Source organism: Pteropus alecto, unplaced genomic scaffold (genome assembly GCF_000325575.1).
Source record: "Pteropus alecto unplaced genomic scaffold, ASM32557v1 scaffold146, whole genome shotgun sequence".
NCBI lineage: Eukaryota > Metazoa > Chordata > Mammalia > Chiroptera > Pteropodidae > Pteropus > Pteropus alecto.
The window spans coordinates 22,894,113-22,915,056 of record NW_006442107.1 but is presented as its reverse complement, the minus strand read 5'-3'; the positions used below and the strand labels follow the sequence as shown (position 1 = coordinate 22,915,056).

Here is a 20,944-nt window from a genome sequence, read left to right as displayed (position 1 = left end):
ATTTTAACACATACCTATGTTAGTAAAAGGCAGAGCTGGCATTCAAGCCCCAGTTACCTCTTCCTATAGCCCATTCCTTTAACATCTGCATTTACCAAAATGAACCTGCTTATTCTTAAGGCTAAAAAATGGTGTTAAAGTGCTTTAATGAAAAATTGGGTAGAAAAACTGAATAAATATAAGTTTTCTAAATCCTTAGACCTTGCAGAGCTCCTTTAGATTCCATTCACAAGAAATCCAAACAAAATTTCCAATATACTGTTGCACTGTCTCACTGATAATTCAAGGAGAGTATCAGAGTATTTAGTTAAAACAGGGTTTCTCAAACTTGGCTCTACTGATATATTGGACCAGATGATTCTTTGTAGGGGGCTGTCCTGTGTACTGTAGGATGTTTAGCTTCACCCCTGGCCTCTAAACACCAGTGGTAGCTCCCGAGATGTGACAACCAAGACATTGTCGCATATCCCCTGGGGGAAAAACTTCCACCTTTTTGAGAACCTCTGAATTAGAAGAAATTTAACACTACAAGATAAACATGTTTTAATTAATCAAGGGGAGGCAAACCTCTTTTTTAAGGCTACAATATTTAAATTCTGAAATCTATAGTAAAATAATGAGAATAAAGCTTAAAATTGATGAAGTGCTATTATTTTCTCAAATCCCTCTCTGACATTTAAGATATGCCTCATCATATACACAATACCACTGATATACAATGAATGCGAGCTAATCTACCTCAGATTTCCAAATTTAAAATAAAAGTTACTAAATTTAAAGTGAATTTTAATTTAAAAATTTCTAAGAGAGACTAAAAATGTTTGTACTCCGATAATGCTAATGATCACCAGGAATAAAAAAACTCAACATCCCCCAAAGAAATCACTCTTCACCGGCAGCACCGTCAGATGCTAGTTACCAATTTCTCCATTTTCCATGGCTCTGATGTCAGGCCGTAACCTGCAGTCTGTCTTGGGAATCACACTCTCCATTTCCTTGTCTACTTCATTCAAAACCATTGCAAAGCTAGTAAAATTGTACATCTGAAAAGAAGCAAAATGTTCAAATTAACATATACCAAGGCATACTACACAAAGAAAACCGCTGAAGATAGAATAGGTTTGCTCCAACAGTGACCACTGACCCCCCTTCTTTTATGTGGCAACGACAGTCCACCTGTCTCAGACCATATATCTAAATTTTTTTACTGAAGTCTGTACCACCTATAGGTATTAGCCTCAAAGAAGCAGCCCCTGCAGAATAAACATTCTCTATCACTGTCAACTTAAAGTAGGACTATAAGCAAAACCAACATTCTATTTTCTTCATTAAAATCATTACTTGCTGGATCTGGGGGGCTTAAACTGAAGAGACTGCATTATCTTATATTTAATGAGAACAAGTATTACCCCTAAGTCATTGTTAAAGAAGCCCCCAGAAGTCCCACCCAAACACATCTTCCCTAGCTGGGCGCCAGAAGGGATGGATGGCATGAATGCACTGGGTGTCAGAGTGAGAAGGGAAACTGCACACAGAAGCCAGCAGAGGGACAGCTGAGGAACATGTCGACGACAACCTGCCCTCTGCTACATTCTGCCTGAGCTGGCCCCGCACATGTCATGGAAAGAGCACCATTGGAGCTGAGTATAAGCAGCGAGGCCACATTCAGCAAGCCCAGTCTCACCTGAGCAGAATTTGGAGGCCGTGGGGCTATTCGCCACAGGAGAACACTTCCGGGGATAACAAACACACTTTCAGAATCTGGCATAGGCATTTCATCTGACTCCTCAGATGTGCTCATCTGGAAAAAAACAACATATGAATAAAATTAAAACGTTTTAAAAAGAATATACTAACAAATTGGAAAATAACCGCATTTATTGCACACCACTAAAATGTAAACCGCATGAGGGCACGGGCGCCATGACTTTCTTGTTCTTATATCTTAACCTTTTAACACAGTGTAGGGAGTCAATAAAACTGGTTGAATGACTTAAGTGCCCATGAGTCTCATGAGCTTGATATATTGTATTGTTTAGTGTTATCTGCATTCAAGACATTATTATCATCATCATTCTTTACCTATGTTTTAATGTTCTTAAAGTTTTTTAAAAGTCAGAATAACTCATTTGAGTATTTACTGAAACATTATGAGAGCTTCAAGGAAAGGTTAAATTCTTGGGGCAGTTAACTAAATTATCAATGACTCAAAATCATTAGAGATCCTGAAAGCATTTGATTAAAAAAGAATTTAAATAGGTGTTAGGCTAAAAAAGAATTTTTTTTTTTTTTTTTGGCTACCCCCATAGGCCAGAGTTTTGCTAGGAGCTCTCTCTATTTTTAGTTCTTACATAATAAACCTATGAGGATATATTATTACCACAGTTTATATATAAAGCCTTTAAGCCTTTGGAAGGTTAATATTCTCAATGTCAGACTAGTACTGCATGAGACACTTTCAGTGAATACACAGCTTAAAAAACAGCAGCAAGGAGGTGACGCCATTGATGAGGACAAACTTCCCATGGCATCTGAATACGCTCAGGAACATCCGAAACCTACGGTAGCCAGATGCACACAGGAAGGAGAAAGACTAGACATGGAGTGAATGTGCGAGAACAATTTCTCTCTCCAAGGGGGAAGGCCACTTTTCTACAAAGACTGGCCAGGGATTTATGGGGCATGAGAGATATTTTCTGGAATTTCGCCAATGTCCTTTGCTGTCCCCAACCCCATCTCTAGAAAACGAGGGTGGATGATACCCGTATGTTGGTGAGGTTGTGTTTGCCAAGCTGCCTTGTACTGGCTGGAGCTGCTGCCAAGGAGTTTGTGTCAGGGCCCCCAGAACCCTGGAACACGTCCTTCTCCAGCCCCATCAGTTTCCTGACAGCTGCAGAAGTGTCAGTGCACCTCCCAGAATGCAGGAAAAGCAGGCGGGAAACATGGGATGTGAAGAGAAAAGCAGAACCGTGCACAGAGAGATGAAAGGAAATAAAAAGAAAGAAAGAAAAAAGCTAAAGCTACCAAAAAGCAGTATGCTCTGGTCATTTAATAAAACTCTGTTCACCTCAGCATCATGGTTAACTCGATTTAAAAGAAAGCCACTCAAAAACAAAATCTTCTGGTTTTGAAGATAAGGGCTTCTTAAACTTTTGTATGCAGAACTGCCCCCAAGAGCCCCAGAGACTGTAATTTGGAAGGTCTGAGGTGAGCCTGGGAGCCTGCAGCTCTCAGATGCTGCTCAGGCTGCCAGCCCGTGGGCATGATGTGAGCAGAAAGGACTTGAGTCGTCTTTACTGTGAGCAGATACTTATTCAGAGCCCTTTACATTTATCAACTTATTTGACAAATAGGTCACAATTATCTCCATCTTATAAATAAAGGCACTGGGGCAGAGAGGAGGTGCCAAATCTGCGTTAAGGTTGCTCCACTCATAAATGGTGGAAACGGGATTCTAACCCGGAGCTCGTGCTCTGAACCATGACACTAGTCACTGGAAAGTGATAAGTCCTCAAATACTCTGTCCAAACAGGTGCAATCTTTCTTTAGCTCTCAACTCCCCTGCATGGAGGAAAGGGACAGGAATCTGCCGAATGTGAGAGCCTCACTGGGGCCCTGCAGCAAGAAGCTATGTGCCTCACATGCAGAAGTACTATCTGGATATTAACTGTTCCATAAGGAAGAAAGTTTAAAGCTGCACTGCAGTCAAGGAATGACTTCCTTAGCTAGGTGTCTTAACTTCAGTGATTTAGAGATAAGGGAGAGGGCAAGAAAAATGCTAAGAAGCATGAAAAATAGAAGATAATTTGGGAAGAAATTTTAAATATTCAACTGATAACTTCTTATGCACATAAACAGAAAGGAAGAAAACTCCAACTTTCCAACGCTACGTGAATTCAAAGCTCCATGAACACACCTGTACTCTATATAAATTATGTCAAATGCTCGCTACCAAGGCAGATTATCTGTTCCTTAAAAAGAATAAAAAATATGTCAATTATACCTCAATTGAAAAAAAAAAACATTCAGGAGAAAAATTACAGGCATTAGCAAAAAGAAACAAACAAAAAGGTCAAACTGTGACCCAATTAATAGGCCACCTCCAAAAAATTTAGTGCAAATTTAAGAATCCAATGATTCCTTTGATATCACCTTATAGAATGTTCACCTGTTTGCTGTTCTTCTTCTCTTCAGTATTTTTCTTATCATTTTTTTTGTAAGCATCAAAAGTGGCAGGGTCGACACTGTATAAACATTCAGTCCACTTCCCATAGAGAGCACAGAGCTTCTTTTTGCTGTCAAGAGAAACTGATGTTTAGCCAACAATTAAACCAGTGTTTTGCTATAAGTGAGTATTATTATAAAGATGCTTATGAATCAAATTCTTTAAAGAAATAGATATTTCTCTTTTATTGTAGAAGAAAGATGTTTCAACATATTAAAATGCTTATTTCCTAGATTATGGCAGATTTTAATATTGACATTTTATTTAGTGAATGACACCTATACTATTGAACATTTAAAATGGACATTTTACCTTTTATCTTGAATGTAGCCTTCAACTTTGTGTAATTCCTTACCAAAAAGGCCACATGGCTTAAAATTCAACACACATTTGTCCCCAGTCCTGTGAAGGAGATATGAAGCTCAGATTACTATTCGACATGGAAGAAGAAGGAACAACATGATAACCTTTTTAGCAACAGTTGCTGTTCACGCATTTTCTAGCATATGCCAGACTCCATACAGAGGTTATCATGATTAATCCTTATTTAGTACTGGGCCCACCACAGAGAAAAGATAGGCAAGGTTCATACAGAATAAGTGACTTGTTGCTGTAGAATGAATGTTTGTCCCCCCATCCCCAAATTTAGATGTTGAAGTCACAATCCCCAATGTGATGGCGTTCGGATGTTATTATTAGGTCATGACAGTGGAGCCCTCGTGAACAGAATTAGAGCCCTTAAAAGCAGAGACTGAGAGATGATCTTTCTTTCTCTGCCACATGATACAATAGGGTGGTGGTCTGCAACCAGGAAGAAGGCCTTGTCGGACATCGAATCTGCGGGCCCACTGATCTGGGGCTTCCCAGCCTCCAGAACTGTGAGAAATAATTTCTGCTGTTTAATCCGGCCTGCAGTATTCTGTTATAGCAGACCAATCTGACTAAGACATTCGTCTAAGGTCACAAAGTAGAATTTGAACCCAACTCTTCATAACTTTGATGTTCCTCTGCCCCCACTCCCCATGTGTGAATAACACAAACTATACAATATAAGCAAAATGAGTTGAGGCTGGAATTAAGAGTCACAGAGGCTGGAGAAGCTTAGCATTCACGTGGTCTTTCCTATTCAGAAACTTCAACTAACTCTGTTCATTAAATGGATGGCTTCTATTTATTTAATGTTTATACTGCCTATACTTAATTTATCATCAGGCTCTTCTACAGCTTTTTTCAAAAAATGAAGTCCATTGATACCATATGATGACAACTGAAGAGATAAGTAAATACCCTAAAGTGTCTTACTTGTGGTTTGTGATTTCCACGTTGCCATACTGCTCAATCCAGAGTTTACCCACAATGATATTATGTACACAGCAGGTAGGATTTGTCCATGTATATGCTTCATTGTGTCTAAAAAACAAAAAATAAAACCCAAACCCAGAAAAATAAGAAGTATCGTTTTGCTTAAAAAGTGCATTTGTCTCACATGCCATTACTGAGGATAACAAATTAGAGTGCTGGAGATAATTCAGCTCTATTGGTGTTAACTCACAGCGTAACAGGTATCATTCTAACCCCCTTATTGTTTCTCAAAAGGATGTAAAAGCTTAAGGAAAAAACTCTACATTTCCATCAAACGCCAATAAACTATGTTTATAATCATCTGAAGCATTCAAAAGTGTGTTAAAAACATATACAAAAATAAGATTAGAGGTAGAAAATAAAAATGAAGGTCTATCATTTAGCACTTTCCGAAGGAAGTACGTTCCAGCTTACCAAAGGGTCAAGTATGTGAATAAGCTCCAATTTTACATTTCCTTTGTTTTTGAAAAAAAAAAGCTTTTATATCTTCATACATTTATCTTTAGATAGATGGTTTTAATTTTTAATTTACATACAATAAAATTCACTTTTGTCGGTGTACAGTTCTACGAGCTTAACGCAGGTATAGATTTGTATAACCGCCACCACAATCAGAATACAGAACAATTTTATCACCCTCCAAAAAATTCACTCATGCTGCCCCTCCCATCTAACCCCCATTTCATCCCTACTCCCTAAAACAATTGATCTGTTCTCCATTGTAATAGTTTTGCCTTTTCTAGGATGTCACGTAAATGAGATGATATACATGTAACTTTCTGATATTAGCTTCTTCAATGTGTATAATGCATTTTAAATTCTATGTATCAGTAATATGTTCTTTCCTATTTCTATGTATCAGTAATATGTTCTTTCCTATTTCTTAGTAGTATTCCACTGAATGGATATACCACAATTTAACCATTCACTCATTGAAGGACATCTGGGATGCTTTCAGTTTTTGGTAACTATGAATAACACTACTACAAACATTTGTGTACAGGTTTTTGTGAGAACATAAGCTTTCATTTCTCTAGAGTAGATACCTAGGAATGGAATTGCTGTTATATGGTAAACATATGGTAAACCTTATAAGAAATTGCCAACTATCTTCCAGAGTGGCTCTACTATTTTATATTCCCACCAACAAGATATGAGATTTCTAGCTGCTCTGCCAACAGTTGGTATTGTCGATTTTAAAAATTATTTTGATTTTAGCCATTCTAATAGATATGTAGTGATATCTCATTGTAATTTTTTTGTATTTCTCTAATGACAAATGCTGTTGAGCATCTTTTTGTGCACTTAACTGTCATCCATATATCTCTTTTGGTGAATCATCTGTTCACATCTTTTGCTTAATTTCTTATTCTGTCATTTTTTTTTACTGTTGAGTTTTGAGAGTTCTTTATATATTCTGTTTAAAAGTCCTTTGCTGGATACATGATTTGCAAATAATTTTTACCCATCTGTAGCTTCTCTCTTCATTCTCTGAACAGTGTCTTCGACAAAGCAGAAGTTTTTCATTTTGATAAAATCTAATTTATGAATTTTGTCTTCTCTGGGTTGTGTTTTGGTATTCTATCTCTATAAGATATTTTTACCCAATCAAAGGTCATAAAGATTTTCCTATGTTTTCTTTTAAAAGATTTATAGTCTGTACATTTTATTTTAGCCTATGATCTATTTTGAATTGTTTCTATGAGGTGTGAGATATTATTTGAGGTTCATTTTTTAACAATTGGATGCCCAATTGTTCCCACACCATTTGTGGGAAGGACTATCCTTCACTGAATTGCTTTCACAGCTTTCTAGACTCTCTCCTTTGTCCATTGATGGATGTGTCTATCCTTTTGCCAATATCATAGTGTCTTGATTACAACAGCATTAGAGTTAAGTTTTAAAATTGAGAAGTGGGAGTATGTCAATTCTGTGCTTATTTTTAAAATTGTTTTAGCTCTTCTATTTCATTTGCCTTTTCCATACAAATTTTAGAATCAACTTCTCTATATCTATCAAAAATCATCCTGGGACTTTTATTTTGATTGTGTTAATATAGACTGCTTATACATCAATTATGGAAGAACTGACATCTTAACTATACTGAGGCTTCCAAATATATTGAGACATAGTATGTCTCTCCATTACTCAGATATTCTTTGATTACTTTCATCAGTATTTTGTAGTCTTCGGCATACAGATCCTGTATGTATTTTATCATTTTCATTCTGCTATTGAGCCTATCCTAGTTATTGTATTTGTTATTGTATTTTTCAGTACTAAAATTTCCTGAAATACTTCTATTTCTTCACTAGAATATCTTTCCATTCATTTTAAGAGTGTTTATCTTTATTTCATGAAACATAGTTATAATAGCTGCTTTAAAGTCCTTGATACAAATTTCAGTATCTGAGTTATCTTGGGATTAGAGTCTATTGATTGTTTTTTCCACTGTGGGTTAAGATTTACCTGTTTCCTTGTAACGACAGGTTATTTTGGATTATACTCTGAACATCTGAATATTATAAGACTCTGGGTCCTCTTAAAAACTTCTGGAGAATATTGATCATTGTTTTGTTTTAGTAGGCAATTATTATAGCTTCAAGCCATAAGTCCTGACCCACTTTCTGTGGCTTCCGATTCTAGGGTGAGTTTAATTTTCAAAGCCTTTTCAGTGCTATTCATATCCATCCCACTACAGCCATTTGGGGATCTGGGCACCGGTCCGCATAGTAGTTCAGATCGCAAGGCCTTTAGTGTGCCATTTCTGGCCATTTTAATGCATGAGCATAATGATGAGCTTAAGAATTCATACACAGCTTTATAAGATCCTTTTCTTGAGCTTCTACCTCTCTGTGATTTTCCCCACACTCTCAGGTACCATAGGGGTTTGGCTGGCAATCTGGAGTTTTAGCCTCACTGAGCTGTCTTGTACGTTCCACAACTGGGTCTTCCTCTGGGGCAAAGAGGTGAGAGAAAAACAGGGATTCTCCTCTCATTCTTTGGACCACAGGAGCCCCTTAATCCTGCTCCTCTGCATTTTAGGTGCTTGTGTGGCTGCTGCTGCCACTACCACTACAGGTATATATACTTATGGGCCCCAGACTTTGTTTGGGGGCAAGGCAAGGAGCAGAAAATAAAAGGATTTCCCCAATTCTCTATATTCCACAAGGGTATCTTTCCAGGTCCTCTAATCAGAAAGAGGGTTCCTCTTGGAACTTTTTACGTCTTCCTCCACTGCCCAGTTTTGAGATTTAGGCTGTTCTGACTCTAAGCCAGGAGATATTAGGGACCAAGAAACTCACTGCATATTGGTTTTCGGGTTTTTATTTCTCTCCCCAATTTACCTGCTATTATTTACTTTTCAGAGTCCTCAGACAGTTGCTTTATGTCTTCTATCCACGTCTTCAGTTGTACTCAGTAAGGAAAACTGGCGAGAATGGACATTTTAACTACCTTAACTAGAACTGAAGCTGCCTTCGAATTGAAGGCTAACCATTTTTTTTTTTTTTAATGGAAAAGAACTTCCAACTTCCCTAATGTCTAAGATGTGCCACACAATTGTTATTTTAATATTTCTCAAAGTGAATTCATTTTGAAAGATGGTTAAACAAAACATTACCATGATATAGAGAAAACTTGTTTTGTTAGAACTGCCATGGAGCAATTAACTCCATTCTGTCTTAAAACAGATCCAAACATGACAGTCAAACATCAAGTTAAACTTTTAAAATCTACCTGTATTGATTAACAATGGCTACTGCCATGTTTCTCAAGTTCTTCTACATAGAGGTGAATAACTGACACTTCATAAAACCTGTTTTTTATCTCCAGCTTTTAAACAACAAGATCAGGTCCATGTGCAATGTATATACAAACAAACGGCTTGATTCCAACTTACTCAAGAAGCTCCAAGGTAATGGTTCCTTTGGGTTCTGCTTCTACACTCTTCCCCCAGAACTTCAGTTTAGGATAGATTGAGCCATGAAAGATGAAATCATTATTTAATCCTTCGGCATGAAATGCACTAATGGGTGGGTGATGGCTGACCTGCTCAGAGATGAGTCTGAAACCAAGGTCATCTCTTAAAAAAAAAAAAGTAATTAACACTGTAATTAATTCTTATGGAATGTGTATATCATTGTCATTTTAGTCAAAAGCCATGAAAGCATTAAACAGGTTCAACGAAGTAAATAATTCTTTATCATCCTCATGAAAGAACAACTTAATATATGAGAAATTGTACAAATGCAACTCAAACTACTAAATCCAATGTTGCTCTAATTCTAGTTATTTGAACATATTAAAATAAAAAACACTCATGTGAATGTGAGTTGTGCAAATTGATAATTTCAGCTATGAAAATTTAAAACTTATTCCATTTATATTAAGATGAAAGAGTTCAGTGTGTCCACTTTCAAACATCTAGGGAATAAATGAGATCAAATCTTGCACAGAGGAGAGGAAAATTCAGAAAAACTAAAGCCAAATGAATTCCCCAATTATGTGTAAACAAGAAGCAGGCTACAGCAGGCAAACAGAACTGCATATGTGGCTGCATTCATTGCCATTATGCCAACGGTATAAATTTATACTAATATATGTTATATGGTTATTAAAATAATCCAATCATGTCTTATGGTCCATACCAGAAGAACAATAATTAATCCCATGCAATCGAAAATACTGAAATCCTCGTAATTACTTTTTATCATGGTATATTTTACATGTTTCAATATTTTTGACATTGTCTCTAAAATAATAAGTAGCACAGCATCAAACATCGAAGCGGTGAACTTGCTCTAGTTGTACAAAATTATTCTTGATGGTGCTCAAAATATTTTTCTCTTTCATTTGAAAAGCTATACATATGCTCTGGAATAGAGTGAAAGATCTTACCGAACTAATTCATAAGTCTCTCCCAGAAGCGGGTTAAAAGGCTTCCCAGTGCGTTCCCACTGCGAAGCAACAGCAGATACGGCAAATGCAGCTACACACTGGGGGAGGGAGCATTAGAAAAAGTTAAAAATAGCCCAGCTTGCTCCTCATTCTTTCAGGAACTGAAATTTTGCTGAAGATAGTACTTAACAAAATTACTTTGAGGAGTTTAATTACTTAGGATTTTTAATATGGTTCTAGCAACTTAATATGCAAACGTGGATATTCAGAATGAAAATTACTGAGTCTCTTCCTTATAGATTCTTTCATCCTCAATTGTGGTTTTTATAACACCCTAAAAGTGCTACAAATTCTGTAAGTCCAAAATTTCTTTTAATTCCTTTAAAATTTCTAAAAAGTACATTTTTAGGGTAGAGGAGGAAAAACAGAACTAAAATTGGTGTGAAGCCTAATGTAGTTGGGAAAAGCTGATTTAAATGAAAGAACAGAAAAGTTCCATTTAGAATGCTCTTGCTTTGTCTGAAGCAGAATAATGTACCTGCGAAACTCTGCCTCTATCTAATCCACTCATACGTATCACATAAATATCTTCTCTTCAAAAGAAAATAAAAACATATCATTCCTTGTTGTCTTTTGTTTTAACTTATATCCGTGTATGTTTATATAAACATAAATGTACATATTTATGTATGTGTGCATTCATTCCTTCTTGAAACACTGGGGAAGTCTGAAAGAAGGTTAAATTTTTTCCCAACACAAGGCTATTTTGTAAAATGAAGACTCAGAAACAGCTCCCAACATCCAGCTTTGGTTATGAACCACCTCTGCTTCTCTTGCAATTCTCATTAGCCCTTCCACTACGGTGATACTCTAACTAGAGGATGGCAGATGGGAAGGAATGCAGAGGACACTCCAAACATGCTAACTATGTTTTAGTAACATTTCCCAACCACATGTTGGACTTAACACTAATTCTGTGTCAGTGTGTTTGGGGTATGGGATTGGAGGAGTGGGAGTGGCAGAGACGTCTCTAAGACTTAAACCTTTATCAGTGCTTGCTTGACACATACCTGCATCCTTTCCACAGGATCAGAAAATGAACTGGCTTTGTGGATGAGGTATGTATGCTCCATATATTCAGTGAGTCGCTGTAGGAAGCTCAAAGGCTCATTAAATATGACTGGCATCGTAATCTTGGATAGTTCCTATTTAACAAAATGGAAACAGTTATGACCTAGATACACAGCAAACTTATCAGCTTGCTATCTTTATATAACATGATCCTGGAAAGGAAGTAACATAAAATAGCAACCCATGAAATTTAATTAATATCAGTTCAGTTTCACAAATCTTTCCAGAGCACCTAACAGTATGGAGTATATTCTTCTAGGCCTTGAAGGAAATACAAAGATTACCTAGACATTCTCTTTGCCTTCAAGGAACTCACAATCCAGTGGTGAGCACAAGATGATGACTATTAATAAGTCTGTTTTAGACTGTGTAAATGGGTGAACAAAGGTGATGAGGCACAAAAAACCCCCCAAAATCTTCAAAGCGGGCTAAGAATCAACCACATATACCATTTTTGCGGATAATTTTCCAAGAAAAAATTTGGACTCTTTTCAACTGACAACACTGAGATTTTCTGAATACCAATCTACCATAAATTGTGGACTAGTGCACTAGAAGACTAGTATATTTTACAGAATACATTTTAAATTCTGTCCTCCAGAATGACACAATCACAGTAGACTTCCAAAAATAATTTAATTATTGGGCAGGGGGTCTCTGAACTGAATTGTGATCTTTCAACTTTGTTTACCATATGCCACCAGCAAGCAAAAGCACCATTAAAAAATTCATTAGGTAAAAAACTTATCTTGGTATTCTCTGGAATAGTCTTATGATTTTCTCAACCTTCCACCTACCATTATTTGCCTTTCCTTTGGGAATCAGGTCTTTCATGAAGCCTGCTGACTAAAGTCAAATGATCTGGTAAACAAAGTCAAACAGTCACGCATTGCAAGGTATTGTCCAGACTGAATGACACTTGTCTTAGCTCTGATGTTTTCCCCCTAAACATCCACAATCTTACCAATCTACACCATTAAAGATAATGCAACCTTCAAAAAACTACAACTGGAGCACATTAACAGTAAGACCACAGAACCTGAATTCCACTGTTGGATTTCTCACTTATGAGCTATGTGACTAAGACCAACTTAAACTCTGTACCAGTTTCCTCATCAATAATATGGCACTTATGTGATTGTATCTACCACAAAGCATCAATATAAGGACAAAATTTGTAAAACACATAGACCAGTTCTGGACACACTAGTAAATGCTGTATGTGTTAATTTTTTATAAAAAGTCTATGTATAGACATCTCATGAACTATTTAATCATATATCTTTCAGAATATGGCTATTTAATCATATATCTTTCAGAGTATGGCTTAAAAGCAGATTTCTAAGTGGAATTTCTGAGTTAAAGGCCTACTCATTTATATTTTTTATAGCTACTCCCAAGTTAAATGTCTTCCGGAAAGGCTTTACCAATTTATACTCTCTTATTGCTGCAAGAGAGCCAGATCTTTTACATCAATGGAGAGGCACTACTTCCTATCTGTTCATGTGGTCATGTTCGCCCTTTCTTCACACAAATATTTAACTGAGGAATACTCATATTAGAATGGTGGTGGCTAAATCACTTACAATTCTAGTATAAAGATAAAAGACGAAAGTATTAAAATAACTATAACAATATTTTGTTAATGGATACACATATAACGAGATGTAAATTGTGACATCAGAAACATCAAATGAGGGAGTGTAAAAATGTAGAGCTTTTGTATGCATTCAAAGCTGCTATCATCTTAAAATAGACTGTTATAAATATAAGCTGTTTTACATAAGCCTCATAAAGCACAAGCAGAAGTCAAAAAACCCACAGTAGATATATAAAAGATAAGGAAATAAAAGCACACCACCACAGAAAATCACAAACCAGAAAGCAAGATGGGAACAAAGAAACCAAGGAATTATAAAACACCAGAAAAGGATTTTTTAAAGGTCAATAGTAAGGCCATATTTATCAGTAATATTAATGGACTAAATTCTCCAATCAAAAGACATATAGTGGCTGAATGAATTAAAAAACAAAACAAACAAACAAACAAACAAAAACCAGAACCTAACTATATGTTGTCCATAAGAGACTCACTTCGGCTTAAAGAACACACAAAGCCTGAAAGTGAAGAAATGGGGAAAGTATTCCATGTAAATGGAAACCAAAAGCAAGTAGAAGTAGCTAGCTATACTTATATCAGACGAAACAGACTTTAAGCCAAAAAATATAACAAGACACAAAGAAGGTAATTATATAATGATAAAGTGGTCAATTCATCAAGACATAAAGATTATAAATATTTATGCACCCAACATAAGAACATTTAAATATATAAAACAAATATTAATAGATCTGAAGAGAGAAATAGCAATACAATAATAGCAGAGAACTTCAATACTTGATTTTCAACAATGAATAGATCATCCAAACAAAAATCATTAAGTAAACACTGGACTTAAATGACACGATATAACAGATAGTTCTAACAGATATGAACATCCTACACAAAAGCAGCAGAATGGAACATTCTCCAGAATAGATCACAGATTAGGCCACACAACAAGTTTTTATAAATTTAAGAAGACTGAAATCATATCAAGCATCTTTTCTGACCACAATGGTATGAAATTAGAATTAAATTACAGGAGAAAGACTGAGGAAATTCACAAAACTGAACGATCAATGAGTCAAAGAAGAACTCAAAAGAGAAATCCAAAAATACCTTGAGACAAATCAAAATGGAAATTCAACATATCAAAAATTTTAGGAAGATACAGTAAATGCAATTCTTAGAGGGAAGTTCATAGCAATAAATACCTACATTAAGAACCAAGAAAAGTCTACAGCCATGCCACCCTGAACAAGCCTGATCCCACCTGATCTCGGAAGCTAAGCAGGGTTGTGCCTGGTTAGTACTTAGATGGGAGACCTAGGAAGACCAGGTGCTATACGTGTAAAAAATAAAATAAATAAGAGATTGTAAGCTGACAATGTCCTTGCAATCTATGAGGTCAACCAAAGGTTGCCTCACCTGAAAAAAAAAAAAAAATTAAAAAAAAAAAAAAAAGAACAAAGAAAGACGTCAAACTGTAACTTAATACCTCAAGGAACTAGAAAAAGAGCGAACTAAATCTAGTAAAAGGAAAGAAATAAAGATCAGAATGGAAAGAGAGACTAAAAAGACAGTAGAAAAGATCAATGACATTGAGAGCTGGGTTTTTTTTAAAAGATAAAGAAGATAACCTTTAGGTAGACTCACAAAGAAAAGAGGACTCAAATAAATCATAAATGAAATTATAAATAAAAGAGGAGATTTTACAAATAATAGCACACGAACATAAAGGATCATAGGAGACTACTATGAACAATTATATGCCATCAAATGGGATAACACAGTCATAAAGGAAATGGATAAATACTTCGAAACATACAACCTACCAAGACTACATCATGAAGAAGTACAAAATATGAACAGATCAATTACTATGAAAAAGATTGAAGCAGTAATCAAGAACCTCCCAATAAAAAAAAAAAGTCTAGGACCAGATGGCTTCACTGGTGATTCTGCTAGACATTTAAAGAAGAATTAATACCCATCTTTCTAAAACTCTCCCAAAAAACAGAAGAGGAAGGAACATTTCCAAACTCATTTATGAGGCCAGCATTACCCTGATAGCAAAATCAGATAAGAACACAAGAAAATTATAGGCCAATATCCCTGATGAACATAGGTTCAAAACTCAACAAAATATTATATTAGCAAACTAAATTCAACAGTACATTAAAAGGATCATACACCATGATCAAGTGAAATTTCTTCCAGGGATGCAAGGATGGTTCAACACCCAAAAAGCAGTCAATATAATATATCACATTAACAAATGGATAAAAATCATACGATCATCTCAATAGATGCCAAAAATCATTTGACAAAATTCGACATCTTTTCATGATAAAAACTTTCAAGAAACTGGATATAGAAGGAATGTACCTCAACATAATAAAAGGCTTATATGACAAGCCACAGCTAATGTACTCAATGGTGAAAACCTGAAATCTTCCCCTAAGATCAGAAACAAGATAAGGGTGCCCACTCTCGCCACTTATTCAACATAGTACTGGAAGTTTTAGTCAGAGTAAATAGGCAAGAAAAAGAAATAAAAAGCATCCAAACTGGAAAGGAAAAAGTAAAGCTGTCACTTTTTGCTGATGACATGATATATATGGAAAACTCTAAAGACTCAATCAAAAAAGCTGTTAGAATTAGTAATTTGGTAAAGTTGCAAGAAACAAAAATCAATATGCAAAAATCTACTGCATTTCCATACACTAATAACAATCAGAAAGAGAAATAAAATAAAATAATCCTATTTATAGTAGCATCAAAAAAAACCTCTAACCTCTTGAATAAATTTACTCAAGGAAGTGAAAGATCTAAACAGTGGAAACAACAGGACATTAATGTAAGAAACTGCAGAAGATACAACTATACGAAAGATATCTGGATTAGAAAAATTTGTATTGTTAAAATATCCATACTACCCAAAGTGATTTACAAATTCAATGCAGTCTCTATCAAAATCTCAATGTCATTTTTCACAAAAATATAAAAAACATCCCTAAAATTGGTATGGAATCACAAAAGATCCTGAATAGCCAAAGCGATCTTGGGGGAAAAAAAAAAACAAAAAACAAAGCTAAACATATTTGCCAATTTCAACTATATTACAAAGCTATAGTAATCATAACATTATGGTACTGGCATAAAACCAGACACACAGATGAATGGAATAGACTAGAGAACACAGAAATAAACCCATAGATATATGGTTGATTAGTTTTAGACAATGGAGCCATGACTATACAATGGCGAAAAGATAGTCTCTTCAATAAATGATGTTTAAAAAACTGGACAGCCACATGAAAAAGAATAAAACTGTATCCCTATGTTATACCATACACAAAAATGAACTCAAAATGGACTTTAAGACTTTACCTAAGAACTGAAAACATAAAATGCCTAGAAGAAAACACAGGGGGTTAGTTTCTTGACATTGATCTTGCTGATGAATTTTTAGATTTGAAACCAAAAATGAAGGCAAGAAAATAAAAAATACACTAGTGGGACTATAACAACAACAAAAAAGCATGTGCACAACAGAGGAAATCATCAAAAAAAATGAAAAGGCAACCTACTGAATGGGAGAATATATTTGTAAATCATGTATCTGATAAGAGGTTAATATTCGAAACCCATAAAGAACACATAACAGAAAAACAACCCAATTAAAAAATGGGCAGAGGAACTATTTTTCCAAAGACATAGAGAAAGGCATAAAAAGATGTCCGACATTACTAATTATCAAGGAAATGCAAATCAAAACCACAATGAGATATCAGCTCACCCTTGTTAAGATAGTTCTATAAAGACAAACGAACGAACAAACACAAAATGAGATAAATGCTGGCAAGGATGTGGAGAAAGAGGAACCTTGTGCACTACTGGTAGAAATGTCAATTTTACAGTAAGAAGAGTCCTCAAAAAATTAAAAATAGAACTACCATATGATCCAGCAATCTTACTTTTGGGTATATATCAAAAGGAAATGAAATCATTACTTCAGAGGAGTATCTGTACTTCCATGTTTGCTGCAGCATTATTCACAATAGCCAAGGTAGGGAAACAACCTAAATGTCCATCAAAGAATGAATGAATCAAGAAAATGTATACACACACACACACACACAAATACACATACAATGGAGTATTATTTGGTCTAAAAAAAAATCCTGTCATTTGCGACAACATGGATAAACATGGAGGGCATTACAGTAAGTGAAATAAGCCAGAGACAGAAAGACAAATACTGCATGGTATCAATTATATGTGGAACCTACAAAAATAAGTCTCAAAGAGATAGAGTAGGAAGGTGGTTGCCAAGAGCTAGGGGTAAATAGCAAGAAGTTGGTAAAAGGGTACAAATTTTCAGTTATAAGATGAGTAAGGTCTGAAGACCCAATGTATCACACAGTGATTATAGTTAACACTGTATTGTATAAATGAAATTTTAGAACTTAAATGTTACCAAAAAAAAAAAAAAAAGGTAAATATGTGAAGTGATGGATGTGAATGTGTTAATTAACTTGATGGGATGGGGGGAATCCTTTCACAATGTGTACATATTTCCAATCATCTTGATGTATACTTTAAATATCTTATGATTTTGTCAATTACACCTCAAAGCAAACAACCAACCAACCAGCCTCATCTATTCTAAAGCAACCTTGCAGCATGGAATATGCATATAGAAATAAAATTGTTTCAAAATATCTTTTAAAAAAAATCTGACTGGGTACCTAGTAGGTACCAGGTACTGTTTTAGGCACTGGATTCAAAGCTTAGTTATAGCCAATCCTGACCTGGAATACCCTGCTCTCTTCCATTAAATCTTATGTATTCCACCCACACTTCAAGGCCCAGTTCAAGTCTCTCAACTATTCCAGCACTCACTGGATCTTACCTCTTCCAAATCCTGGAATACCAGAATCTGTATCTTACAACTTAGCATTTGATCATACATTAGATTATATTACCTGCTGTTATGCCATGGGTACTAACCAAGTTAACTTTCTAACTAAACAGTAATATAATTCCTGACGGGAGGGATATACCTGCGTTATCCACCTGCATCCTCATCACCTCTGCGGAGAAGAGAATATTGCTGGTGCCCCCTGCCCCACATGCCCCTAAGTATTCCCACAGCCCACAGAGTTTATTCTGATTTGGGCATTTATTATAATGCGCTGCATCTTCCTACCTCCTTCACTGCAATACAACCTCCTTGAAGTCAAAATCCTCTAGTCGAATGATTCACAATAGTTCACATGGCAAAATGTGAAAAAAGGTTATAAAGCAACATGTTCAAAAATATTATAATTTTATAAAATGTTTTATAGATATAAACGAATATTAGAAGGTCATAGCACTAAGACATTAACAGTTGTGGTCTCTAGGAGTTGGCAATATAGGTAATCTTAATCATCTTCTTTATGCTTTTCTGTATTTTCCAAATTTCTTTAAATGAAATCTACTGATCTTCCAATCAGGGGCAAAACAGATATTATTTCAAAACCTAACACTTTCAGCCTGGCAAAAGGAAGGGATGAGAAAGCTAACAACCTTGCACCACAGAAACGGGACCACCTTATAACATACATGCCAACATCATGTTAATCAGAAAACGTACGAGAAAAGGGAAAGTATTAAGTGGCATAATGGAAAAAGCAGAGCAACAAAATACTCTCGGGCTAGTCCTGTCCTAAGTTCTATGGACAGTAAAGTATTGCGGTTAAAAGAATGAGTTTTGAACAGAAAGCAGAATGATGGTTGCCAGGGGCGAGGGAATGGGGAGTTAAATGTTTAACAGATACAAGGTATCAGTTTTGCAGGATGAAAAGAATTGTGTGTGTGGACGGTGGTGATGGCAGCACTCAGTGCCACTGAACTGTACATTTAAAAATGGGTAAGATAGTAAATTCTGTCATATGAATTTTACCACAATTTTTGATAAAAGAAAAAAAAAAGGAATGGGCTCTGAGATCAAAGGTCCCTCACTACCATTTGCTTCTGTGGTCATGAGTAAGTCTCTCGCCTCTTCCTAAAGTGGGGATTTCATTATGTACCTCGTAGGGCTTGTGAAGATTAGATTAATTAATTCACATAAAACACTTAGAATATAAAGTGCCAGGCATACGTTAAGTGAGCAATAAATGTTAACTATCATCATCATTATTAATAGTAATGTGTGCAAGAATGCCAAGTTCTCCATGATTGCATAGAGACAGAAATTTCAAAGGCTGGGCTACTTCCCCCTGTCGCCTGGGCAGCTCAGCTATAAAGAAACTACTTTGATGACAGTATGGCTTTCTGAGTTCTGACCTTAAAGGGTGAGGGACTGAGAGAAAGGACATCTGTTCCTCCTGGAGCCCCAGCCAGAAGGGATCACTGCAGGCCCCACTGGCAGGTTCTCAAGGCTAGCTGGCTGGCTGGCTGGCTGTCCTAGGCAACCAACGAGACCACAGTTTTCGCTGCAGTGGTGACATGAGCCTATCTCTTGAGTAGTGTGTGAACAAACTCTGCTGTTTCTGGCACAGCTCCTTTCTTATATTCTGCATTTCACTTTGTTGTGCATAATGGCAGGGTGAGACTTATTTTAAAGGAATTAATTGAATGAGGAACTTAACCCATAAGTTTGATTCTGGGTTTGTTTGTTTTTCATAAAAAACATTATAAGGACTATATAACGCCCACTGCAGAAGTGAGAGATGTCCTGGAGTTGACATAGCATTTTAGCCCTTCCCAAGTTATGGACTAGGGACTTAATATTTCAACTCTATACATCTCTTACATTGCTATTTCTTCACATATATCTCCCTGGAAAAACTTATGTAGAATGGGATAGGAAAGTGTCTACTAGCCATTGGCTGCTCAACACCAATGGGCTAGATATTATATGACTTAGCAAAGCAGTCAAGGGTGCAGTGTAAACTCTGGAGACCAAAGCATGAAGGACATGGTTTTATTATCAGTTTAATGGGTAGATTATTTTTTAGACATCTGAAAAGCTCCTAAAATTCTAACAGGTTCTTTAAATTCAATTTTAAAATTCAGAGTAATTTAAACACTTTCCTACTCAGAATGTAGGATCCAGACTGCCATACAAACAACCTCAACCTCTCAGAAGAGTATTACACACTATTTTAAAATATAGCAATGGACTTGTAATTTTATTGCTGTTAGTCTGTAATTATTTTTAACAATCTTACATTTAATTATTAAAATCTACAGTTCCCGGATATGTAATGAAAAACTTGATACCAAATATATTTTGTTCCCGCTTGAAAATGCAGACACACCATTTTTACCTCCAATACGATGAAGTTTGGTATTGCATTCTCTAGATATTGTATATAACTAATCAGTATTGTGTATATTTCAATAATAGGAAAAGTAACAACGTACATTATGAAGGTCAAGTTTCAGGAAGAAACATTAGCTAGAATACTTTTATCACTGAGAGCTTCAGTCAGCTGGAAAATTAAATATTTATGCCAGGCAATTCTACCTTGTGACCCAGCTAAAAGCAAAGTTTAAATTTATCCATGCAAATTAATAGCAACCAATGATGAAACTGAAGAAACTCTTAATTGCAACTGCTCATCAGCTGATAAACTGAGAAGACAAAAAAAAAAAAAGAGAAGGCTGCTTCATTACTTGAGCACTATATAAACAACCTGCATTATTAATAGTAATGTGTGCAAGAATGC

At 35.7% G+C, this 20,944-nt stretch overlaps 1 protein-coding gene and 1 pseudogene across 7 annotated transcripts in view; one reads left to right on the top strand and one right to left on the bottom strand.

The window, feature by feature from the left end:
* Positions 1-20,944, bottom strand: part of OSBPL1A (oxysterol binding protein like 1A) — a 193,577-nt gene that overhangs the window by 5,678 nt on the left and 166,955 nt on the right. For all 7 annotated transcript variants that reach the window (XM_006920023.3, XM_015595746.2, XM_015595744.2 and 4 more), the window contains 8 exons: positions 11,557-11,691; positions 10,487-10,584; positions 9,489-9,671; positions 5,528-5,635; positions 4,538-4,627; positions 4,169-4,295; positions 1,685-1,801; positions 920-1,043 (listed from right to left, as the gene is read on the bottom strand). In XM_006920023.3, coding sequence (XP_006920085.1) covers positions 920-1,043; positions 1,685-1,801; positions 4,169-4,295; positions 4,538-4,627; positions 5,528-5,635; positions 9,489-9,671; positions 10,487-10,584; positions 11,557-11,691 — 982 coding nt within the window. The remainder of the gene's footprint in view (positions 1-919; positions 1,044-1,684; positions 1,802-4,168; positions 4,296-4,537; positions 4,628-5,527; positions 5,636-9,488; positions 9,672-10,486; positions 10,585-11,556; positions 11,692-20,944) is intronic.
* On the top strand, positions 14,456-14,571 carry LOC112469428 (annotated as a pseudogene).